This window comes from Scyliorhinus torazame, chromosome 13 (assembly GCF_047496885.1).
Source record: "Scyliorhinus torazame isolate Kashiwa2021f chromosome 13, sScyTor2.1, whole genome shotgun sequence".
NCBI lineage: Eukaryota > Metazoa > Chordata > Chondrichthyes > Carcharhiniformes > Scyliorhinidae > Scyliorhinus > Scyliorhinus torazame.
This window is the reverse complement of record NC_092719.1, coordinates 172,324,322-172,350,848: the sequence shown is the minus strand read 5'-3', so window position 1 is coordinate 172,350,848 and position 26,527 is coordinate 172,324,322. Positions and strand designations below refer to the sequence as shown.

General features: G+C 45.9%; 1 protein-coding gene across 2 annotated transcripts in view; it reads right to left on the bottom strand.

Annotated features, from left to right (window-relative positions):
• arhgef3 (Rho guanine nucleotide exchange factor (GEF) 3) overlaps window positions 1-26,527 on the bottom strand; it is a 520,666-nt gene that overhangs the window by 171,675 nt on the left and 322,464 nt on the right. For both annotated transcript variants that reach the window (XM_072472446.1, XM_072472450.1), the window contains one exon: window positions 16,017-16,079. In XM_072472446.1, the coding sequence (XP_072328547.1) occupies window positions 16,017-16,079 (63 nt within the window). The remainder of the gene's footprint in view (window positions 1-16,016; window positions 16,080-26,527) is intronic.

The window sequence follows — 26,527 nt, the reverse complement described above, 5'->3', positions numbered from 1 at the left end:
AACCCTCCACAATCTTCAGGTTGATAAATTCCTCATCTTCGTTGATCCTCGTACCCAATGTATCGGCTATTTCTTTTTCTTGGAGCAATTTGTTTAAATGTATGACCCCCTTTAATTTTTCTTTGTGCGCCCACAAAAGGGGCTGACTTTTGCACAAGTTGTGCGGGAACACTGGGTTGCTGTGCAATTATAATTCACAAATTTACTGTGAGTGCATCGCAAGAGTCAAAGTAGGAAAAATATCACAGCTATACCATAGGCCCTCAGCTTCAAGGGGTTTTACTATTGATACAGCTGTTATTGGTCTGTTACTGCGATACTTTCCAGACCACCCAATACCCAGCTGTGTGCCTAAATGTGCTGCTGACTCGTATCAATTTAAGAGACTGAAACTTGACAGGCTGTTATTTTACAAAATTGTCATAATTTCTCTTCCACTTCACTGTTGGAAAACATCAGCAAAAGTTTGATGTAATTGAAACTAGTAACCTGAAACTACCTGCACGAGGAAACTCAATTTAGCGGTGTCAGAGGAGCAAAGTGATGGTGTGAGGTTCACCGAACTGCCACACAATGCAATCAAACAGTTACACTGAACTTGTGGCTGCTAATGTTGAAAACTGAATGGAATTCCTGAGAAGAACCTCATAATTGTATAGACGAGGATAACATGACTGATTATAGGTGCACTTTATGCTAAGATATTATTCCAAAACAAATAATTTAACAAATTGTCTTCTTCCTAGAAGAAGGCATTTTCAATTGCATCCATCAGACAACAACCTGCTGAACCCATCATTTTGGATCTCCCGCCCAGATCTGGATCTGCCTGGATCAAATACATCTTTGGCCAGTTGCCGTTCCACCAGGGATCAATATCCTTACAGTCCGGATCTGATGGTAAGACGTTCCATAAGAAATGGGAATACGGGGCAGAGGTCCCAGGTTCGATCCCGGCTCTGGGTCACTGTCCGTGTGGAGTTTGCACATTCTCCCCGTGTTTGCGTGGGTTTCGTCCCCACACCCAAAGATGTGCAAGCTAGGTGGATTGGCCACGCTAAATTGCCCCTTAATTAGAAAAATAAATGAATTGGGTACTCTAAAAAATTTTTTTTTTTTAAAGAAATGGGAATACAGGACAACAGGACAATTGCAGCTAGAGGGAGAAAGATTGTAAACTGGAGTTGTTTGGAAATGTTCCACTGTGCCTTTGACCATGGGATGTAAAGTATGAATGAGAGGAAGATATGCATCCACAGTCGTGTCTATTTAACTTTTTCACTTGCTGCTAGTATAATGAAATGAGATGCTACCACCAGATTTGTTTCTGTATTCTTAATACGTCCTATAATTTTATTAATATTTCTGTAAAATTGCATCTAGTTCATTTTTAGTCTCGTTACAGAATGTAATATGATCAAGTTTGGTTTTATTTAGCAAAAAATCAAATGGGCAATTATCTGGATAATACAATCCAAGGGGCTGTAAAACCAGTTCTATACTTTGGAAGAGAAGTTATTGAAAAAAATGTTTTTTTTGAGTGCCCAATTCTTTTTTTTCCAATTAAGGGGCAATTTAGCGTGGCCAATCCACCTACCCTGCACATCTCTGGGTTGTGGGGGTGAGACACACGCAGACATGGGGAGAATATGCAAACTCCACAAGGACAGTGACCCAGGGCCGCGATTGAACCCGGGTCCTCAGTGCCTTGAGGCAACAGTGCTAACCACTGCGCCGCTGTATATTCATTTTTCTTTCCCCAAGTATAGTCAGCTATGAGAATAATTTCAGTTATAATTAGATAACGTTAATGCTTTAATTTAAGTCTAATCTTGTTGGGCGGACAAGTGTGCATCATGAAATATCTTGGAAATAAAGTTTAAATCATCGTTCCTATGAATTTGAATATATTCTAAGCTGTGATGCTGACAGATCTTTAGTGTTTTGAGTTTGGATTTTATCACCAATGAGTCAACAATGCTGAAAACTGCTTTTATCTAAACCTCCAAACAAGACAAACTGCTGAATAGAAATAGCATCATTAAATTGCCGGTGTTTTAAGGACAGGATTGCCAGGTCTGGGGGCCTGGCATGTTAGGGTACGTTCAGAGTGAATTAACATTGTGCATCTCTCTGTAGTGATATTTCTTTACAAAGCTGAATATAGATGCTGTTAGAACTGTTGCAGGACTTCTGTAAGTTACAAACCAAGACTGGGGAAGCAAGCCACAACAAGACATCAGCTTCATACACGGTGTACAATTAGTTCTCGGTTTTAAAATGTTCATTGGTAGCTTCTTAATCATAACTACAGTGAACCAAAATACAAATCTTGAAGTTTGTTTTTAAATTGACTGTACGCTGCAAAATTATTAGCTTCACAAGAAATGTGATTTTCTATTCTGCGCCTCAGCTGCTAAAATGCTGAATAAAGTAATCCCTTTTTTATTTGAACGTCACTCAAAATAGCACAATGATTTGTGCTATTAGGTTGGAAACCACTGTCACTCTTAGGTAAGACTGTGTGCACCCCACACATTCTAGATTTATTTTTTGTGAACTTTGTGTGCACATTGCTTCATAATATATTGCTCATTGGTTATGTTTAAAATTAAAGGAGAACTGAAAAGTGGGAGTACATTTTCAGGGTGTAAAATTATTGTTATGGATTGACTGTCCATTATATAATGGATATAGTATATTTTGACTTTCCGGAGGCTTCAGATCAAGTCCCCCACGTGAGGTTGATTAGCAAAATAAAAGCACGTGGAATAGGAGGATATTAGCACGGATTAAAGAACGGTCAGAAAACAGAGAACCGGTGGTGCAGTGGTTAGCACTGCTGCCTCACGCACCGAGGTCCCAGGCTCGATCGCGGCCCTGGGTCACTGTCCATGTGGAGTTTGCACATTCTACCCATGTTTGTGTGGGTTTTGCCCCCACAACCCAAAGATGTGCAGGGTAGCTGGATTGGCCAGGCTAAATTGCCCCTTAATTGGCAAAAATGAATTGGGTACTTAAATTTATTTTTAACAAGAAAACAGAAACAGGAATAAACAGGTCATTCTTGCGTTGGCTGGCTATGGCTAGCTGGGTACCACAAGGGCCCCAGTTGTTCACAATATATATCAAAGATTTGAATGTGGGGACCATATGTAATACTTCCAAGATTGTGGATGATACAAAGCTAGGTGGAAATGTATGTTGTGAGGAAGATGTAAAACGGCAATAGGAGGATTTGGACAGACTTAGTCGGCGGGATTCTCCAACCCCCCGCCAGGTCGGAGAATCGCCGGCGGCTGGCGTGAATCCCGCCCCCGCCGTGTCCCAAAGTCTCCGCCACCAGAGATTCGGCGGGGGCGGGAATTGCGCCACGCCGGTCGGCGGGCCCAGCCCCGCCGATTCTCCGGTTCGCGATCGGCCGAAGTCCCGCTGCTGGAATGCCTGTCCCGCCAGCATGGATTAAACCACCTTTTGAACGGCGGGACAAGGCGGCACGGGCGGGCTCCAGGGTCCTGGGGGCGCGAGGCGATCTGGCCACGGGGGGTGCCCCCACGGTGGCCTGGCCCACGATCGGGGCCCACCGATCTGCGGGCGGGCCTGTGCCGTGGGGGCACTCTTTTTCTTCCGCCTTCGCCATGGTCTTCACTATGGCAGAGGCAGAAGAGACCCCCCTCCCCTGCGCATGTGTGGGGATGACGTCAGCAGCCGCTGACGCTCCCACGCATGCGCGGACCGGTGTCGCCCGGTGAAGACCTTTCGGCCCCGGCTGTTGTGGCACCAAAGGCTTTTCCCGCCAGGCGGTGGAGCGGAAACTGCTCCGGGGGGGGGGGGGGGGGGGGCCTTGGCCCCTAAAGGTGCGGAGACTTCCGCACCTTTTGGGGCAGCCCGACGCCGTAGTGGTTCCTGCCACTCCATCACGCCGGGACCCCCCGCGCCACTGGGTGGGGAAGAATCCCGCCCAGTGATTGGGCATGAACGACCAATAGTTGTCTTGTAACTGGATGTGAACCATCCGCTCAATATAAATGGCGACATTTAATATGATTGTGGCTAACCGGACACTTGGTGCCTTTTCCCCACACTATCCATGTAACCCTTTACATTATTATTGATCAGAAATCGACCAATCTCTACCTTGGAATATTTATATTTGGGCCCCGCGTAGAATGGGCATGTTGAGCCAAATAGCCTTTCTTCTCTTTGGATTTAATGTTCTTAAAACCTCCATCGTTTCTTGGATTGCATTTAATTATAATCCTGGACCAGAGCCCAACAGTGCCTTGGACACCGGACAGAAACTCCAATACTTTATTTAATTTGTAAGACTGTGAGGTAAAGATACTTTACGCACCCATCCTTCTACGCCCTCGTCCAGGTCATTTATAAAAATGACAAACAGCAGTGGCCCCAAAACAGATCCTTGTGGTACACCACTAGCAACTGGACACCAGGCTGAACATTTCCCATCAACCACCACCCTTTGCCTTCTTCCACCTAGCCAATTTCTGATCCAAACTGCCAAATCACCCTGAATCCCATGCCTCCGTATTTTCTGCAATAGCCTTCCGTGGGGAAACTTATCAAACGCTTTACTGAAATTCATATACACCACATCAACTGCTTTACCCTCATCCACCTGTTTGGTCACCTTCTCAAAGAACTCAATAAGGTTTGTGAGGCACGACCTACCCTTCACAACGGTAGGTCGTTCTGTACACGGTTTGTGTTGACTATCTCTAATCAATTTATTCCTTTCCAGATGATTATACATCCTATCTCTTATAAACCTTTCCAAGACCTTGCCCACAACAGAAGTAAGGCTCACTGGTCTATAGTTACCGGAGTTGTCTCTACTCCCCTTCTTGAACAAGGGGACAACATTTGCTATCCTCCAGTCTTCTGGCACTATTCCTGAAGACAAAGATGACTTAAAGATCAAAGTCAAAGGCTCAGCAATCTTCTCCCTTGATTCCCAGAGAATCCTAGGATAAATCCCATCCGGCCCTGGGGATTTAATCTATTTTCACACTTTCCAGAATTGCTAACACCTCCTCCTTATGAACCTCAAGCCCTTCTAGTCTAGTAGCCTGAATCTCAGTATTCTCCTCAATAACATTGTCTTTTTCCTGTGTGAATACTGACGAAAAATATTAATTTAGCACCTCTCCTATCTCCTCGGACTCCACGCACATCTTCTCACTACTGTCCTTGACTGGCCCTACTCTTACCCTAGTCATTCTTTTATTCCTGACATATCTATAGAAAGCTTTAGGGTTATCCTTGATCCTACCTGCCAAAGACTTCTCATGTCCCCTCCTGGTTCTTCTTAGCTCTCTCTTTAGGTCTTTCCGAGCTAACTTGTAACTCTCGAGCGCCCTAACTGAACCTTCATGTCTCATCTTTACATAAGCCTCCTTCTTCCTCTTGACAAGTGTTTTGACTGCTTTAGTAAACCACGGTTCCCTCGCTCGACCACTTCCTCCCTGCCTGACAGGCACATACTTATCAAGGACACGCAGTAGCTGTTCCTTGAACAAGCTCCACATTTCCATTGTGCCCATCCCCTGCAGTTTTCCTCTCCATCCGATGCATCCTAAGTCTTGCCTCATCGCATCATAATTGCCTTTCCCCCAGATATAACTCTTGCCCTATCCTTTTCCATCCTTACCTATCCCTTTCCATCACTAAAGTAAACGTAATCGAATTGTGGTCACTATCACCAAAGTGCTCACTTACCTCCAAATCTAACACCTGTCCTGGTTCATTACCCAGTACCAAATCCAATATGGCCTCGCCTCTCGTTGGCCTATCTACATACTGTGTCAGGAAACCCTCCTGCACACATTGGACAAAAACGGACCCATCTAAAGTACTTGAACTATAGCGTTTCCAGTCAATATTTAGAAAGTTAAAGTCCCCCATAGCAACTACCCTGTTGCTTTCGCTCCTATCCATAATCATCTTTGCAATCCTTTCCTCTACATCTCTGGAACTTTTCAGAGGCCTATAGAACACCCCCAACAGGGTGACCTCTCCTTTCCTGTTTCTAATCTCAGCCCATACTACCTCAGTAGACGAGTCCTCATCAAACGTCCTTTCTGCACCTAATACGGTCCTTGACTAACAATGCCACTCCCCCTCTTTTACCACCTTCCCTGAGCTTACTGAAATATCTAAACCCCGGCACCTGCAAGAACCATTCCTGTCCCTGCTCTATCCATGTCTCCAAAATGGCCAAAACATCGAAGTCCCAGGTACCAACCCATGCCGCAAGTTCACCCACCTTATTCCGGATGCTCCTGGCATTGAAGAAGACACACTTTAAACCACCTTCCTGCCTGCCGGTACACTCCTGCAACTTTGAAACCTTACTCATGACCTCACTACTCTCAACCTCCTGTATACTGGAGCTACAATTCAGGTACCCAATCCCCTGCTGAACTAGTTTAAACCCTCCCGAAGAGCATGAGCAAATTTTCCCCCCAGGATATTGGTACCCCTCTGGTCCAGGTGTAGACCACCCCGTTTGTAGAGGTCCCACCTACCCCAGAATGAGCTCAGTTTATTGGAGCTAAACTAATGCAAATAAACAAGATTACAAATATCATTAACATAGATTACGAAAATTGCAGAGCTAGCTATTAAATAGGAACAGGGTACCATAACTCACAAGTGAGTTATACCCTGCTCAAGTGTCAATTTGACCTTATTCTTCTCAAGAACAAGCTGAACTGATCTTTAAGCCTGAGGTATAACAGTCACTTGACACTCAAGTTTGATTCCTGTGTGGAAGATATATACAGAGGAAGTCAATGAGTCATTGCTATGCCACATACTGCTGACCAATTAATCTGATTTACATGAACGAGAATGGTTCATAGCTGTAGATTCACATGAGAGGCAGAAACCGATATTTGGGGTTTGGGCCAAATGTTCATCCTTTGCCATTCATTTTTTTCCCAATTAAGGGGCAATTTAGCGCGGCCAATCCACCTACCCTGCACATCTTTGGGTTGTGGGGGTAAAACCCACGCAAACACGGGGAGAATGTACAAACTCCACACGGACAGTGACCCAGAGCCGGGATCGAACCTGGGACCACGGCGACGTGAGGCCGCAGTGCTAATCCACTGCGCCACCGTGCTGCCCTCATCCTTTGCAACTCAAATTATTGGGTTCTCTGCACCTGCTGTCCTTCTCCTTCTAGGCAATGGAGGTTGCGGCTGTCAGAAATCTTGAAGTTGCTGTAGTAAATCTCGATATTGACAAGTTGCTGCAGCACATCCAACAGACAGTACACACAGTAGCCACAGCATGCTGGTGATGGAGGGAGTGGATGTTTAGGGCGGTGGATGGATTGCAAATCAACAGCACTGCATCATCCTGAATGGCATTGAGTCTCTTGAGTATTGTGCATGAGTGATTACGGCCTGTCTCTCACTGATGTTGAAACAAGTACTCCCATCTCATAAAAGTCATTGTAGAAATGCACTGTACTATTGGGACAACATTTTCTAGTGCAACAAAATTTATGAAGAGATCTCAAGTGAAATGGTATAACACGTAGGGAACTTTATAAATGTGAAATATATAGTCGAGAGAAGGAAGACAAAAATGCATGTTGTAGCTTTTCTGAAATCTTTAGTTCCAGGTATCTTTTGTATCGATTCCACAAGATGTTCACTTCACGATCAAATCCACAATTTATGGGACCTCTGGTCGTGACAGGGAGGGAGGAGAAGATTGCACATAAGGTAGCTCCCACCATAGTCTTTGATTTTTGGACTTTTTAACTCGGTGGATTTTGGTTATCAAAACTCGCCCTTTGTATGGGATAAGGAAGTTGTCGGTGAAAATATGTCGAAATCTATGAAGAAGGTTGGTGGCAAGAAGACTCCAGGGGGTAATCCTTCGACAAAGCCAGAAAGCCCATGACGCTCAGCAGGAGGGAATGTGGCCTTGGGTGTGGCTGCTCATATCATGTGGAAACACTGACTGGGGTGATGGTGCAGGAATTTGAAAAACAGTTTGAGGAGCAAGGCAGGATGATGATGGAAACCCTTTAAGTGGTCAGTTGAGGAGGCACTTTAGCCCGATTCGGGAGAAGCTGGAAAAAACCTACTGGGCCGTGAAGGAGCATTGAGAGGTGCTGAAGGGTGTGGAGGCGGCCTCATCATGGCACGGTGATTGAATCACCTCATTGGAAGCTGAGATGTTGCTGGTGGGGAAAGGAACAAGACTTTGAGGGTAAAGGTGGATGACTTGGACAACAAGTCGAGGAGACAGAACCTCAGAATTGTGGGGTTTCCGGAGGGGGTGGAGGGCCCAAAGCTGACTGAGCACTTTTCTCAGATGTTCGGCAAGCTTTTGGGGTGGGGGAGGGCATGCGAATGGCCCCTCAAGAGTTGGATCGGGCCCATTGAGTACTCTGGTGGAAACCTCGGGTGAGAGCCGCAGCGGGCTGTGATTATTGGATTCCACAGCCTCAAGGAGAAGGAGCAGGTTCGGCAATGGGCCAAAGTGACTCTGGATTCAAGGTGAGAAGGAAACATCATCAGCATATACAAGGATGTCGGAGTGGAGTTGGCCAAGTGGTGTGCAGCTTTTAATAAGTCAAAACCAGTGCTGTTCAGGAGCGGAGTCAGGTTTGGAGTGATGTACCGGACTAGGCTGAGAGTTACTTTTTGGTCGAAAGATTATTTTTTCAATATGTTGGAGGCGTCGGAGGCTTTTGTCAAGGAGCATGGACTTGAAGGGGAGCACGGTGGCGTGGTGGTTAGCACTGCTGCTTCACAGCGCCGAGGACCCGGGTTCGATCCTGACCCCGGGTCACTGTCCGTGTGGAGTTTGCACATTCTCCCAGTGTCTGCGTGGGTCTCACCCCCACAACTGAAAAAGATGTGCAGGGTAGTTGAATTGGCCATGCTAAATTATCCCTTAATTGGAAAAAATAGAATTGGATACTCTGGATTCATTTTGAAAAAGGAGTAAGGACTTGGACTTGATTGAATGGATTGGAATGGGACTTTAATGGGGATAGTTGGGAGGAATTGGTTTGAGATGCGATGTAGTTGATATCTGTTGTATGTTTGAGGGGGCTACGATTGTCGGGGGGTAGTGGTCAGGATAACAATATCGGGAATATATGGCCTCCAGGGGGGGGTTTAAGTACTGTAATCATGTTGGGTTTTGGTTACTCTTCTGTAGCTGGGAAGGGTTGAGGAGCGTCGTTTTCTTTGTTCTTTGAGCATACACCCTGGGTGGTGGGTTACCGCTGCTAGCTGTAATGTTTCAGCTAGTGAATGGGAGTGATGTGGAGGGAGGGACTAAGGCTTGTTGGACCTGTTTGAACAAGGTTCAGTGAGCCTGGCTTGTTTGTTTGGTGGGGGGAGCCAGAGGGGAGATAGGAGGGAGTTATGTCTCTGGTAAGTTATTTTCAGGTTTATGAGGGGCAGGGTTGGTGGCTGACTTGGGTGGGTCCTGGGCCTGGGTCTACTGGAGGTGGTGACCTTTGTCTTCTACGTTTAGGAATTGGTCGCAATCAATGGTTCAGTTTGGGGCGGGACCGGGTGGGGTTTTTTTCTTTCAAGGGTAGGGGTTTGTAAATGGTATTTTGCTTGTATGGATTTGTTTAGTTTGCATTTTAATAAAAATATTTATTTCCAAAAATCCACAATTTATTTCAACTGTTTTGAAACCAGCAATTATTCTTGCTGTGTTTTGCACATAATATCATTTAAACTTTTCTGGTTTCCTGTTTTCCAGACAAGGTGGCTTCAGCCCTTGCAAATGATCATAAATTAAACCAGAAAGATATTTGTATAGCCTCAGCTCGTCAATATATTTTGAGAAGTTAGCCATCAGAACCAGAGATACATCATCGTTAAGCACTTGGGATTAACTTAATTTCCTTCCCATTTATTACATTACTAGATATCTAGATAATAAAATGACCTGATCGCTAAGAACCTTAAGTTCTGAAGAGGGCCAGCTCGATGTGCTCATATCCTACTTCCTCTGGTGACTCTCTCAAACCTCTGTTATTGACTAAAGTTGTCGTTCTCCCACAGAAAGTCCTTAATTTGAAATGTTACATAGGAAGTGGTTTTATCTGAACAACTTTTACACTGATTGAGGAAACTTTTCCAACTATTTTATTGCCAGATGCATTTCTACAAATCATTGATAATAGTAGGCAAATTACAGTCCAAAACTGTAACAAATTTTAGAAAATGCTAAAGATGCATTAATGGGAACCATGCACAAAATAAATAGAATGAAGTAAATATTTGTTATGAAGCCAAATGGCAGTACAAAGGTATTGCTCACATCTGACCAAAAGGGCCTTCGCTCCTTTTGAATAGGTCACTGGAGGTGTAAGAAGGGGTGGGCAGGAAGTGGAGCTACAATTAGAGAAGTAAAACTAAAGTACGAAAAAAACCTGTAGCTCAGTAGTCTTTCTGCTTTAAGGAAGAAACATTTCACCCACGCCAGTGAAGGAACTCACATCCTGGAAAGTTTGAAACTGTCACATTGTTCATCCAAGGTAAACTTTCCTCTGTTAAATTTCATCCTGCTGAGGTTTTATCATAATAGAAATGGGAGTGTTAGCTAACATCCCAAGTACAGTTTGTGTTGGCATAGTGACTTTAAAAAAATATATTTTACAAACTTAAATGTAAGATACAAGTTACACAAACTCTGGGAACTCTCTAAATAACATCAACCTAGCCAAGGACAAGGCAGCAACTTGCAGTCACGTTTCTTGTTTCCATTTGGCAAGGAGTAATTGTGAGACTCAAACGCTTATTCCAGTAGTCACATGGAGTGAAATGCGTTGAGTGAGATTTTTGGATGAGGTGGTACCAACTGAAGAGTATAGACTACTTTGGAAATCAAATGAAGAAATCAAATGGGTAAAGAGCTTGCCTGACATTATTAGTAGTCCCTGCTAAGTTGAACTTGAAACTCCGGTTGAAAAATAAACTATACACATACATCAAGTGATAATCTAAATCACTGAAAATAACCTTTAACTTTCATAAAGACAGGAAGATTACAAAACAAGGTATTATTTAGGTCTGGGATCCAAAGTTAATTCCAGCCTGCACTGATGGGTGAAACTTTCTTCTTTCTGATGATGGCTGCGATTGATATTAAGAAGAATATGAGGTTGATGTAGTCTACATGGACTTCAGTAAGGCTTTTGACAAGGTCCGCATGGGAGACTGATCAAGAAGGTAAGAGCCCATGGGATCCAGGGCAATTTGGCAAATTGGATCCAAAAATAGCTTAGAGGCAGGAGAAAGGGGATGATGTTCAAAGGTTATTTGTGTGACTGGAAACCTGTGTCCGGTGATGTACCACAGGGATCGGTGCTGGGTCCCTTGCTGTTTGCAGTGTACATTAATAATCTGGATGTGAATCTGGGAGGTATGACCAGTAAGTTTGCAGATGACACAGATTTGGTGGTGTGGTAAATAGAAAGGAAGAAAGCCTTAGATTGCAGGACGATACAGAAGGGCTGGTCAGATGGGCAGAGCAGTGGAAAACGGGATAAACACTGAAATTGTGAGGTGATGCATTTTGGGAGGACTAACATGGCAAAAGAATACACAATGAACAGTAGAACGCTAGGAAGTACAGAGGACCAGAGGAAGCTTGGGGTGCATGTCCAAAGATCCTCGAGGCAGCAGGACAGGTAGATAAGGTGTTAAGGTGGCAAAATGGATACTTGCCTTTATTAGCTGAGGCATAGAAGACAAGAACATGGCGGTTATGATGGAGCTGTATAAAACGCTTATTAGGCCACAGGTAAAGTGCTGTGTGCAGTTCTGGTCGGCACACTATAGGAATGGTGTGATTGCGCGAGAAAGGGTTAGAAAGAGATTCAACGGAAGTTACCTGGGCTGGAGTGTTGCAGCTAGAAAAAGAGGCTTGTTAGGCTGGGGCATTTTTCTTAGAGCAGAGAGGATTAGGGGGGACATGATTGAGGTGTACAAAACTATGAGGGACATAGATGGGAAAAGTAGAGGGGTCAATAACCAGGGAGCATAGATTTAGAGGAGATCTGAGGGAAAACATTTTCACCCAGAGGGTGGTGGGAATGTAGAACTCACTGCGTGAAAGAGTTGTAGAGGCAGAACCTCTGGTAAAATTTAAGAAGCATTTAGATGAGCACTTGAAACACCATAGCACACAAGGTTACGGACCAAGTGCCGGACAATGTGCTTGATGGCTGGAGCAGACACAATGGGCCGAATGGCCTCTTGCGGTGCTATAAAACTCTATGATTCCATGACTTAACCAATCCCCAGTGGGAGCAAACTATATCACATTGCTGTCCACAATGCAATAATAACCGATCAAGCTAATTTCAGTGAGGCTTTTACTATGACCGGTGAGGGAAATGCTTTACAATATCATATTGATGGAGTCCAGGATGCTTTTTGAGTTAGCGCTGAGCACATTGGGGCCACTTCCATTCTTTTCCAGGCAGCAGCACACTGATCCTTCATCTTTGTTTTGCATGAGGGCAGCACGGTGGCACAGTGGTTAGCACTGGGACTACGGCGCTGAGGACCCGGGTTCGAATCCCGGCTCTGGGTCACTGTCCATGTGGAGTTTGCACATTCTCCCCGTGTCTGCGTGGGTTTCATCCCCACAACCCAAAGATGTGCTGGTTAGGTGGATTGGCCATGCTAAATTGCCCCTTAATTGGAAAAAAAAATAATTGGGTACTCTAAATTTCAAAAAAAAAAAATCTTTGTTTTGCATTCAGCAGTTTGTGATGAATATGAATATTGTTATACATTATATTTCATATCTGTGGCAGTAATGTTATTAAAAGCCTAGGTTAAGGTATATATTAAGTTTCTGCTAAAGCTGTAATTAAGAAGTCATAAATGGCGAAGTCATGATTGATTCTAACTATTTACTTGTTTACATATAAAGGATTAATTGGATATTGTTATGATTGCTGGAGATTCCCCGGAGAGTAGATAAATTATGAGGGATTATATTTAGTCCTAGTTAAGCAGGTCATGTGGCATTTTAATGGGATACAGATGGGGAGCCAGGTCTGTAATTTTGCAATTTGCCACAGGGTTTGAGTCCAAAAGAAGGATTTTAAGTTGAACAGCAGTTTTGCCAAATGCTGTTAGGTTGAGGAGCAGTGTACTGATCTGCTCCTAAAAGGGTCTCTCTCCAAAAGTCCACACAACTAAGCAAGCTATCTGTTTATTAATTTTATCTATAAGTAGCATTTGAACTGTACTGGTGTGCTTAATTGGAGTTAATAGCAGGCATAGATAGTAAGTGTATGTTTTTCCTTGTGTTTAACAACTTTTTAATTGATAATTGTGAAGTTATTTTCTTTTATGATAATGTGGTTAATTCTGTGTTTAAATTAAAGTTTGTTTTAACATAAAAGGTACATATTGGTCAGAATCATCATTCCTGGGATGAACTATCCTTTCCTCACAGTTTTACAAGTGAAACAAAAATGTTTGGGGTTCTTATCCGGCATCCTAATAACTCTTGGGATCTGGTCCGATATCCTAAAAAGTTTACAATATGAGCAACCAATTGGATAATGAAAATTAATGAAATAATAATGTTGCTAACAAAGCAAAGAATGCCATTATTTTGACTGCAGCATAATCAAACAGCCAAAGATGGCAAGGTAAATTCAGGATCTATTTCAGGGAATTTCAGTTTCAAAACAAATTCACTCGCGAGACACAGGCCGATCAGGGTACAGAGGGAGCACTACCAGACCTCTGCTATTGGTTTGCTGCATAAGTCAGTAAGGGACGTGACATGACGTTACTTAAAACCAAATTATAGTTCAGGAGGCAGTGGAAGCAGTTGGCATTTCCCTCCTAATGATCATGATATGCAGCACACCACAACAAACCTTAATACCAGCTCAGCTGAGTCATGCAGGGCTCCTTAGAACAGGCGCATCAGTGGAACCATTGCTGCAAGATATCAATGGTGAGCCCTAGAAAGTTCCTTGCAACAGCAAGTATCACATTGTAGCCTGCTGTATATGTAGGCCTGATGGGAGTCAGAAGCTGTGCCATGAGAGCTAATCCTGGTCACCCAGTTGTCAGCCTTTGACTTGTAACGTTGGATCAAATACAGCTGGATCAGAGGATTGCTGTAGAATGAATGGATCGTGATTGCTGCCAGGATAATAGTATTTTATCACACAATGCATAGTCTCTGATTGCATTCCATTGCATGGGAAGGTGGTGGCATTGGGATAATGTCACTGGTATAGTCATCCAGGGACCTGGGGTAATGCTCTGGGGACCTGGATTCAAATCCCACCAGAGCAGATAGTTAAATTTGAATTCAATAAAAATATGTAATTAAAAGTCTAATAATGACCATGAAACCATTGTTTAATGCCCTTTAGGGAAGGAAATTTGTCATCTTTACCAGGTCTGATCCACAATAATGTACATGACTCTTAAATGCCCTCTGAACTGGCCTAGCAAGTTCAAGGGCAATTAGAAATGGACAACAAATGCTTGTCATGCTAGTGACGGCCACATCCCATGAAATAATAAAGAAAAATGTTCAGAGTGTAATAAAATTGGCTAGGTTCAGATGAGAAGCACACAAAGCCATATATGGGCAGACAATAGTACTCGGCATCATTGAGCAATCTGCAATCCATGGAAAACCTTGCGTTCACTCTTGCTGTTTTATCTGTGGCAAGAAAGAATGAGATGAAAGCAGCTTGAGGCATAAAAATTATGCTCACGGTCACCTCGACAGCCAGAGATAACACTGTGCTTGACCTGCTTTGAGTTCCTCAGTCTTCAGCCAATTCAATTCACTACAAGTGATACCATGAAATGGCAAATGGCTGCAGGGACTGGATACAGAAAAGACTCTGGTCCCTGACAACATTCCCACAATAGTCCTGAAGACTTGTGCTCCAAAATTTGCTGCACCTCTTAGCCAAGCTGTTTCAGTACAGCTACAACACTGGCATCTATCCAGCAATGTGGAAAATCGCCCATGTATGTCCTGTGCACAAAAGCAAGACCAATCCAACTCGGTCAATTACTGGCCCATCAGTCTACTTTCCATCATCAATAAAGTGATGGAAGGGGCTATCAAGTGGCACTTGCTTAGCAAAAACCTGCTCACTGACCTTCAGTTTGAGTTCCACCAGGGTCATTCAACTCCTGCCCTCATTATAAAAATGCTATTTCTTACAATCAAAATGCTCAGCACAACGTTGCCCCCAACCCTTCGCAAGAGGAAGGAACCTGAAGAAGATGCTGCTGAATGCACTGTAGAGAAATAAAGCATGTGCTTTTCATGATTCCCTAGTTTCCAATTTCAAACTTGCTACCAGAACTAACCTGGCAAAAAGTCAGCCATCTTGCCACAAGGAGAATAATTTGTTTTCCAATCATAAGGCAATCTACAACTCATTTGGTTATTACTGTTGCTGTTATTTGGAAATTCTAGGCCAATAAATCTACAATATAAGAGAGTTTTGCGTCTTGTACACACTTCCTGTTTGCACATTTCTTGGAAGGTTACACTTTGTTACTTTAGTGGAAATAAAATAGCAACAAACTAGAACTGAAGATATAGAAAACATAAGATTCAAAAATGGGGAAAAAAAGTATCCAGAAAACTCCAATGAGAATCTATGAAGAATTTTTGAACATAATAACACATAAACAACTTGGTACGAGGGCTGGTACAGGCAGAAAGGGGAACCAATCAAAACTTCATTTGGTGAAATAGTCTTAGTGACCAGTGTTTCTAGGTGCAAAATAAGGTTTCATTCACTCTAAGATGAAATTCTTCAAAATAACTTTGCCACTGTCCTGTCTTTTGTGCCTTGTCCACATTTAACACAACACCCTTCTAACATGCAGTCAACTGGTTAGCAATATAATTAAGAATTCTATTTGTTTGGTCATGCAGACAAATAAAGAGGTTTGCATAATCAACAGAAAAATTAAAGTGTTGCTTACACTTCCATCGAGGCTACATAGACTGAGTGAATCTTCATCTCTCTTTCTCTGCTTCCGTTTCTTCTATAAAAATAGAAAAAATTAGACCAGTTAGACAATGTAAAGAAAGAAAATAACAAATTTCAATTGATGTAGTGCCTTTCAGAGCCTCCTATCTAAAAGTGCTTCTCAGCTACTACTGTTAAAATGTACTGTTATAACAGGAAAATCCACGATGTACATGTGGAAGTTGACAGCATTAGTGGAGGAGATTAAGGGGGATTTTAAGAGATGGGACACTGCACTTGACATTAGCAGGGAGGGTGCAGGTGGTAAAGGTGAATATGCTGCCAAGGTTCCTGTTTATTTTTTAGACCTTCCCGATCTTTCTCCCAAAGCCTTCTTCCAGAGAGTGGAGCACTGATCTTGGAGTTTATATGGGCGGGGTAGGTGCTGAGGGTGAAGAGGGCTCTGCTGGAGAGGCAGACACAGAAAAGGTGGTTGGCGCCCCCCAGCATGCTGTATTGCTACTGGGAAGCGAACGTGGAGAAGGTGAGGTGATGATGGGGGTACGGGGAGCCTGGTGGTGCAGTCGATGATCAGGATATGGAACCGTTTGAAGAGGCATTTAAGTTGGAAAGAGTGTCGGTGCTGACACCACTGTGCGGGATCCACAGGTTCAAGCCGGGGGAGATGGATGGGATGTATGGGAAGTGGAGGGAGGCGGGGCTGAAGTGGGTTAGGGACATATTCGCAGAGGGGATGTTTCGGGGATTGGACTAGCTGCGGGATAGGTTTGAGCTGCTGAGGGGCAGTGAGTTTAGGTATATGCAGGTATGGGACAGGAGTGGAGGACATTCCCCAAGCTACCAGAGTACACGCTGTTGCAGCAACTGCTGCTTCCTGATGACTTGGGGGAGGGTGGGATTGGAGATATATTTGGGTGGTTGGGGGAGCAGGGCGGGGCACAGGTGGTGAGGATAAAGAGTAAATGGGAGGAGGCGCTGGGGAGGGAAATAAGTTGGGGACTGTGACGCGAGGTGATGCAGCAGGTTACCTCAACCTGTTCCTGCGTGAGAATGAGCTTGATTCAGTTCAAGGTGGTACCCATGGGTACACATGATTTGGGCGAGGATGAGTGGGTCCTTCCAGGGGTGGCCAGTGAGTGTGACAAGTGTGGACACGGGTCGGCGAATCACGCACACATGTTCTGGGGCTGTGAGAAGGTGGAGAGCTATTGGGAGGCGGTGTCTGGGACGTTATCCAAGATAATTGGGTTGGAGGTCAGGCCAGACCCTCTGGTAGCGATTTTGGGGTCTTGGAAGTGCCGGAGCTGCTGGAGGGGAAGGAGGCCGATGTTGTGACCTTCGCCTCTCTGATTGCTCGGCGGAGGACCCTGTCAAATTGCAGGCCAGATGCGCCGCCGGCAGTAGTGGCTTGGCTGGGGGTCTGTACGACTTTCTCCGGTTGGAGATGTTTAAGTTCAAGTTGAGGGGATCGGAGGAGAGCTTCGAGGTGCAGTGGAGGCTGTTCATGACGTTATTTGAGGAATTATTTGTCACGGAGGGTAGAAGGGAGGGAATAAAAGGGGGAAAATTGTACAAACTGTGGATTGTGATTTGATGGATTCTGTATTTTGTTGATGTTACATGTGTTTGGAATAAAATACTTTTTTTTTTTAAATAGGAAAATGTAGCAGCAAATCTGTGCAGAACAAAGTCCTACAAACCAGCAATGAAATGAGATGATCGCATGGGCTAAATGTTGGGCAGGGAACTGAGGGAATTATGTTCAGTTGAGAAGACAGGCACGCCTCCAAAAGACAGCACCTTCAATATTTGACGACTACTGAAGTGTCAGCTTAGGTTAATTGCTCATGTCTATCGAATGAGTTTAAACCCAAAACCTCCAGATATCGTAGTTCAATGGTACCATTCAATAATCTGGCTGCCAGCGCGGAGGTATCGGAGGCCCTGCCCCACTCCCCATCGACAATCTTTGACAGCACTCTACTCCTTTCCCACCTCCGACATTCACCGCTGGCATTGAATCCCTGCCCCACACCTCCCGCACCTTCAACACTCTGGAAGCATAGCCAGCAGTCCCTCTGCACCATACATCAATGCCCCCCACCTCCCCCCAACAACCATGGGGTTCCCACTAGGCCCGGCCTCTGACACTTTCCCTGGCACAGGTTAGCAACCTGTGCCGGGGCTGTGTCAAGGTATGTCCCCCTTTCCCTCCTGGGGGTTATATGTACCTCTGCATCCTGGAGGGATCCCCTCGACTGCCTCACGCATTGCCAAGCCCGTTGCAAACCTCGTCAATGTGACGCGATGTAGGAAAGGTACGAATATTTAGTGAGGGGGGATCATTTGGTGGGGGGGGGCACTAACAACATTTAAATCCATTCATATTTATTATCTCGCGACGTTGCACATGAGGGGTGGGAAAAATCTCAAAACGCGATCTCTCCGGCGAGAATCGCTTTCCTGATTCTCGCGAGATTGTCCGCCACGCCATCCGATCCCACGAACGGTGAGTGCGGGTTCAAGGTCATGCCCACTATCAAAGCACTGGAATTTATTTCTAGTGGTATATAATTCAAAAGTAGTGAAACGATATTAAACCTGTGTAGAATCTTGGCCAGTACTGTGCACTACTTTGGTCCCCGTGGTATAAAAAGGACAGAGAAGCAGATGAAATATGTAACTTAGATATTTGTGATTATATTAAACAGGTTTCCCTCTGATAAAATAACACATTTGACATAAATGTTTGTAGAATAATAACAAACTGCACAATTTCTACTTTTTCCCCCTGGATTTTGAGTTTATTTTCCTCTGTTATGTGTCAATGCAGTATTCCCATTTCCCAGCTGTTGACAGCTGGCTGGGTTCCAGTTTAAACTATCATCATCAAAATATGAACCTTTTTGGTTCTACACAGCAACAGGTTTATTTTTATGGACAAATCTAAGAAAGATGGAAAAACACTATCAGGTAAGAGTGCAACACGCAATTGAACACTCCCTTCCCTTGAGTAAGCAAGAATCTTTCTGACAAAATTGTTCCGATTGCAATCTCCACCTCAAATTGCTGCGACTCACTCCAACAGATTTGTAGAAAGGATCAATGATGACTTTGGGGAGCGGAGGAGGGGAGGGAATCGTAGTCGATAAGTTTACTCACTGAAAATCTAACATTAGCCTGCAGTTTCTTTCTTTCTTTCTTTATTTTTCTCTTTTTAAAAAATAAATTTCGAGTATCAATTCATTTTTTTTCCAATTAAGTTGGATCCAGTGGACTTATGTTTCACAACCATCATAGATAGTTTGGTTTAAAGTGTGAAATAGTTTTCTTTATATTATTGTTATCTTGCTGCATGGCATCTATAGCTGGGTCACTGTCTGTGCGGAGTCTGCGTGCTCTCCCCATGTCTGCGTGGGTTTCCTCCGGGTGCTCCGGTTTCCTCCCACGGTCCGGGGATGTGCGGGTTAGGTGGATTGGCCATGCTGGGTTGCCCTTGGTGTCCAAGGAGGTTGGGAGGGGTTATTGGGTTGTGGGGATAGGGTGGAAGTGAGGGCTTAAGTGGGTCGGTGCAGACTTGATGCGCCGAATGGCCTCCTTCTGCTTGTTCTATGTTCTATGAAACCCATCTCGACGCGTCCATGAGGGTTGATTTGGATAACATGCATCATTAGACTGTCAAGGAAGACAGCAATTGGGGAATATTTAGGAGGCGTGGTGCTGATAATGTGCAGGCTAAAACAAGTACAGAAAGGGAGTGGAGCCTCCAAAATTGGTGTTCAGTTCATAAAGTTGTTGATAATTGAAAACGCATTGCGGAGAGAATACTAATAAACTGGTCAAAATAAGAAAGACATTATGATGGAAAATTTGGCTCCCCCAACAGGAAACAAACAGATGGGGAACAGCAGTGGCCATGAGAGTTGTTTTATTTTCTGCCTGCTGCCACAACATTTTGTACAGATACATATCAATAATGAGACAGAAATAGCCCTCCAAGTTAGCTCAACAGTATATGAGCCACAGATTCTTTGCAACATCAGTGTCCTGTTGGACCTAGAGATGAACACCTGACTCCACATCCTCTCCATCATAAAGGCCATCTACCTCCAGCTCCATAACATCAACTTCCTTTGCCCTGCCCTCAGCACTGCTGAAACACTCAAGCCTTCATTCCCTTGAGACTTGATATTCCCACTCTTCCTATGCTCTTCCGGTCAGCTTCTCAACTTCCACACTCCATAAACATTAACTCATCCTTTGCTGCCCCTATCCTAACCCACCCCATCTCCCAGACATCCATCATCCCTGCATTGGCCAACAATTTAATATAAAAATGTTCATCTTCATTCAAACGATTCCATGGCCTCACCCATCTCTGTAACCTCATCCACCCATACAACCCCTCAAAAACCTTCAACCTGATCTCTGCTGCATTTCCAATTTCCTTTGTATGATGAAAGTTGGGTTCATAATTCATTCAAGAACCAAGCTGTGCACAAAGTATAGGGAGAATCGAAAAAGGAAACAATAGGAACTAAGCTAGTTTATGAGGAGATCCAAAGATCTTTTATAAATATTAAATAGTAAAAGGGTAGAGGGAAGGTTGGGGTCAATTAAGGACCAAGAAGGGGACCTTCATTGGAGGCAGAGGGCATAGCTGAATTACTAAATGAATGTTTTTTAAAAAATTATAATTTACAGGATGTGGGTGTCTCTGGCTCGGCCAACATTTATTGCCTATCCCTAGTTGACCGTGAGACGGTGGTGGTGAGCTGCCTTCTCAAATCACTGCAGTCCCTGAGGTGTAAATGCACCCACAGTGCTGTTAAGGAGGGAATTCCAGGATTTTGACCCAGTGACAGTGAAGGAACGCATTATAGTGCTAAGTCTGAATGGTGAGTGACTTGGAGGGGAACCTCCAGGTGGTGGGGTTCCCAGGTACCTCTGCCCTAGTTCGTCTCGATGGGAGTGGTCATGGGTTTGGAAGATGCTGCCGAAGAAACCTTGGTGAGTTCCTGCAGTGCATCTTTTAGATGATCCACATGGCTGCCACTACGTCGGTAGTGGAGGGAGTGAATGTTTGTGCAAGGGGTAGGAATCAAGCGGGCTGCTGTGTCCTAGGTGGTGTCAAACTTCTTGAGTGTTGCTGGGGTTGCACTCACCAAGGCAAGTGGAGAGTATTCCATTACTATCTTCACTGAAGAAGAGGAGGTTGCCAATGCCAGAGTAAAGGAGTTGGCAGTAACAAAATTGATAGGATAAAAATAGACAAAGAGGAGATATTTAAAACATTGGCAGTACTCAAATAAAGTCACCAGTTCCGGATAGGATCCATTTATTGTAGAGGCGTTGTCCACAATCCTTCAATTCGTACTTACATGTGGGGTTGGTTCGAGCGCCCTGGACGAATATAAATGCGAGATAAACTCAACTACTGGTCAGTCTGGGGTGGCACAGAGATGCAGTTGTTAGTACTGCTGCCTCATAGTGCTGAGGACCCAGGTTCGATCCTGGCCCCGGGTCACTGTCCATGTGGAGTTTGCACATTCCCCGTGTTTGTGTGGGTCTCACCCCTACAACCCAAAGATGTGCGGGGTAGGTGGACTGGCACGCTAAATTGCCGCTTAATTGGAAATATATATATAATTGGGTACTCTAAATGAAAAAAAAACTACTGGTCAGTCAGCCTAACATGAGTAGTGAGGAAGTTTTCAAAAAATGAAACCATTTAATTGTCATCTGGAAAATATGGGAGGATAATAAATGAAAGGCAGCAAGGTTTATTGAAGACAAATTATGTTTGATTAACTTCAAATGCATTCTTTGATGAAGTAACAAAGAGGGTGGGTGAGGGTAATGCGTTTGATGTTGTGTACGTGCACTTTCAAAAGCAAAAATGTTGTGCTAAGCCTTTATAAATCACTAATTAGGCCCCAGATAAAGTTTATAGAAACTTTTCACACCAAACTTTGAGAGGTTACAGGAGATTTCCCAGGATGGTGAAAGACTTCACATACATGGAGAGATTGGAGTAACTGGGCTGTTCCCCTAGGAACATGGAACATGAAGTAAAGATTTAATAGAGGGGTTCAAAATCTTGATGGGTTTTAATATAATTAATAAGGAAAAATTGTTTGCATTGGTAGGAGGATTGGTGACCAAAGGGCACAGCTTTAAGGTATGATGCCGCCATCAATTCACTCGAGACAGGAGTAGAAATAAACTGTGGCTTTAATCAACTAGAACAGTGTGCCTGCCTGCGACTGATCTAACACTGAGAGCCGCCTACAGGTTGACTGCTCTTTATACCTCCCTTCAAGGGGAGGAGCCATGGGCAGAGCCCATGCAGGCCCCAACATGTTACCTTATGGATAATGCCATACAATGTCCCATAGGTGGAACCCTCAAGGGCAACAGCATAGCACAGATACAAATGGTGGATTATTAATATAATACATTCACCACATTCACCCCCTGTTAAAAAAATGAAGTCCAGTGGGGGTGACGGGTTCATAAGTTCAGCCGGTCCGGCACACGGATTGTGTGCTGTGATTGCCGAAACTCTGGCGTTGTTGCTGGCCCAGGTGTCGAACTCGTCCTTGCTGGCATCGGTAGTGAGGGCGCCGGTGCGGGTACAGACGTGGACTCCGGGAGCGTCTCTTCTGGAGCGAGCTTCATTCCTGTGGATCGGTGAAGGGGGGATGGCGGGCGGGAGGGGGTGTGGGAGCCACATCGGGGCGGGGGCGCTGGTCATGGTAGGTTGGGCGGGATAGGGCGGAGTGGCGGTGGTGGTGGAACCGGCGGGTGCCAGGTCCCGGAGGGAGATCGTATCCTGTCGGCCATCAATGGGGTGTTCAATGTATGCGTACTGGGGGTTGGAGTGTAGGAGCTGGACCCTCTCTACCAGGGGGTCGAACTTATGGCTCCTGACGTGTTTTCTGAGTAGGACGGGCCCCGGTGTCTTCAGGACTGAAGCGAGGCCTCTGAGGAGGATCTCCTGGGGAAAACCAATAGGCGGTCATGAGGGGTCTCGTTTGTGGCCGTGCAAAGTAGGGACCTAATAGAGTGGAGCGCAATGGGGAGGACCTCCTGCCAGTGGGAAACTGGGAGATTCCTAGACCGTAGGGTCAGTAGGACGGTCTTCCAGACCGTCGCGTTCTCCCTCTCCACCTGCCCGTTTTTCCTGGGGTTATAACTGGTAGTCCTGCTCGAGGCGATGCCCTTACTGAGCAGGTACTGACGCAGTTCGTCGTTCATGAACGACGAGCCCCTGTCACTGTGGACATAATTGGGGAAACCAAACAGGGTGAAGACACTATGTAGAGCTTTGATGACGGTGGCCGTGGTCATGTTGGGACAAGGGATTGCAAAGGGGAAGGGGGAGAACTCATCAATAATGTTGAGAAAATATGTGTTGCGGTTGTTGGAGGGGAGGGGCCCTTTGAAATCGATACTGAGGCGCTCAAAGGGACGGGATGCCTTTACCAGGTGGGCCTTATCTGGTCAATAGAAGTGCGGCTTACACTCCGCACAGATTTGGCAGTCCCTGGTCATAGCTCTGACCTCCTTGGTGGAGTAGGGCAGGTTGTGGGCCTTGATGTAGTGGATAAGCCGGGTGACCCCCGGATGGCAGAGGTCATCGTGGATAGCACGTAGTCGGTCGTCTTGCACGCTGGCGCATGTGCTGCGGGACAGGGCATCTGGTGGTTCGTTGAGCTTCCCAGGACGATATACTATATCGTAATTATAGGTGGAGAGTTCGATCCTCCACCTCAATATCTTATCGTTCTTGATTTTGCCCCGCTGCGTATTATCAAACATGAAGGCTACCGATCGTTGGTCGGTGACGAGGGTAAACCTCCTACCAGCGAGCTAGTGCCTCCAGTGCCGTATGGCCCGCAGCCCGTACCGGTCCACCATTCGGTCCATTGTTCTTTGGAACACCGAGACCCCGTTCGTGACGCCAAAGGGGACCCGGAGGAAGTGGAAAAGGCGGCCGTCTGCCTCAAAAGCCGTGCAGTGGTGGTCCTCCAGGCGGATTGGGAGCTGGTGATATGCAGACTTCAGATCCACCGTGGAGAACACCAGTAGTGTGCAATCTGGTTAACCATGTCTGCAATCCGGGGAACGGGGTACGCATCGAGTTACATGTACCGGTTTATGGTTTGGCTGTAATCTACAACCATCCGGTTCTTTTCCCCAGTCTTGACGACCACCACCTGAGCTCTCCAGGGGCTATTGCTGGCCTCGGTGACTCCCTCCCGCAAGAGTCGCTGGACCTCGGACCTGATAAAAGTCTTGTCCTGTATGCTGTACCGCCTGCTTCTGGTGGCGACTGGTGTGCAGTCGGCGGTGAGGTTTGCGAAGAGTGGGGGAGGGTCAACCTTTAGGGTCGCGAGGCTACATACAGTGAGTGGGGGGTAGGGGCCCCCTGAATTTCAGGGTTAGGCTCCTGAGGTTGCATTGGAAATCTAGTCCCAATAGGAGAGGAGCGCAGAGGTCTGGGAGTACGTATAATTTAAAATTGGCGTACTCGGCGCCCTGTATTGCTAGGGTTGCGGTAGTGCACCCTCGGATTTGCACCTAGTGCGACCCAGAGGCGAGGGAAACGGTTTGATGCGCTGGGAAAATTGGGAGCGAGCAGCGTCTTAACATGTTCGGATGAATGAAGCGCTCTGTGCTCCCGGAGTCGAAGAGGCGAGGGATTTTGTGCCCGTTTACCCAGACGATCATCATGGAACTCCGGAGGAATTTGGGTCACAACTGGTCCAGAGTGACCACGCTGAGTTGCGGGTAGCCGGCGTGGTCGGAGGCGCTGGGGTGGTTCCATGATGGCTGCCCTTGTTGGTCGCACGTGTCGGGCGGTGCAGAAGATGGCGTCCAAGATGGCGGCCCCCATGGATCGCACGTGGCCGGCCGCGTGGGGGAGGATGGCCAAGATGGCAGCCCCATGCTGCGCTGTGTGGGCTGGAAGATGGCTGCTCCCACGGATAGCACGAGGCTGATGACGCGCCTACAGGGGGCGGAGTCGGCAGACACGCTGCCACACTGCGGGGTCTGCAGGCCTGTGAGTCTCAGGGATGGGCCTGCGGTTTAGAGTTCTTGGACCTGGCCAGGCAAACTTTGGCGAAATGTCCTTTTCTCCCGCAGCTGCTGCAGTTCGCATTGCGGGCCGGGCAGTGCTGCCGGGGGTGTTGAGACTGGCTGCAGAAATAGCAGGGTAGCCCCCTATGGTGGGCGGGCAGCCGCGTGGCACAGGCCTGGGGTAGCCTTTGGTCGGGGGTCCACGAGGGGGTTGTGTGGTCAGACGGGAACGAGTTAAGGCTTTGGAACGCTACTTCCAGAAAGGAGGCTTATTTTACCGTCTGATCCAGGTCTAGGGCCCCTTTTTCGAGTAGGCACTGTCTCACCTAGTTGGACCGGACTCCCGCCATGTAGACGTCTCGGACGGCGAGTTCCATATGTTGAGTGGTCGTAACGGCCTGGTAGTTGCAGCTGCATGCGAGGACTTTGAGGTCGCATAGGTAGTCTTCTAGCGATTCCCCGGGACGCTGGCGGCGAGTGGTAAGGATGTGTCGTGCATATACCTCGTTCATGGGCCTTACATAGAGGCATTCGAGCATCACGAGGGCATCTGCGTAGGAGGAGGCCTCATCGAGTTGAACAGAGATTCGATGGCTCACCTGTGCGTGGAGGAGGCTCAGCTTCTGTTCGTCGGTGACGGAAGTCGTGGAGGAGGCGGCAGATAGGCCTTGAAGCAGCGGAGCCAGTGCGAAAAAATTTATTTCGCCTCCGCGGCCTGCGGATCGAGTTCCAGTCGGTCAGGTTTGAGGGCCGATTCCATAGTTGCGTTGTGGTTGATTAAATTGATGTGACCATCAATTCACTCGAGATAGGAGTAGAAATAAACTGTGGCTTTAATCAACTAGAACAGTGCATGCCTGCGACTGATCTAGCACTGAGCCGCCTACAGGTCGACTGCTCTTTATACCTCCCTTCAAGGGGAGGAGCCATACAGGCCCCAACATGTTACCTTATGGATAATGCCATACAATGGCCCATAGGTAGGGCCCACAAGGGCAACAGCATAGCACAGATACAAATGGTGGATTATTAACATAATACATTCACCACAAGGTAATTGGTAAAAGAAACAGAAATGGCACCTGGAAGTCGACAGCATTCCGACGTTCGAGGGTTGGCCATCTCAGTGCATACTGTAATGTGCCAACTGCTGCCAATTAGCAGCAAGAGAGGGTGACAGTCATCCTGCCCAACGCAGACCAGAAGGCAGGAGTTAAGCCCGGAAACTCTCTACCATGAACCAGAACCAAGCCTGGTCAGACTTTTAAATGGTCCCTGGTCATCATGCAGTGTCAGGTGAGTCCTGAAGGAAGAGGAAGTGACACTCAGAGAAGATTACATTCCTTTGCACTGTTTAAAGGTAAGTTTATATTAATGATCATGCCTGCAGCCTCACAATGAGCCATAACTGAATAT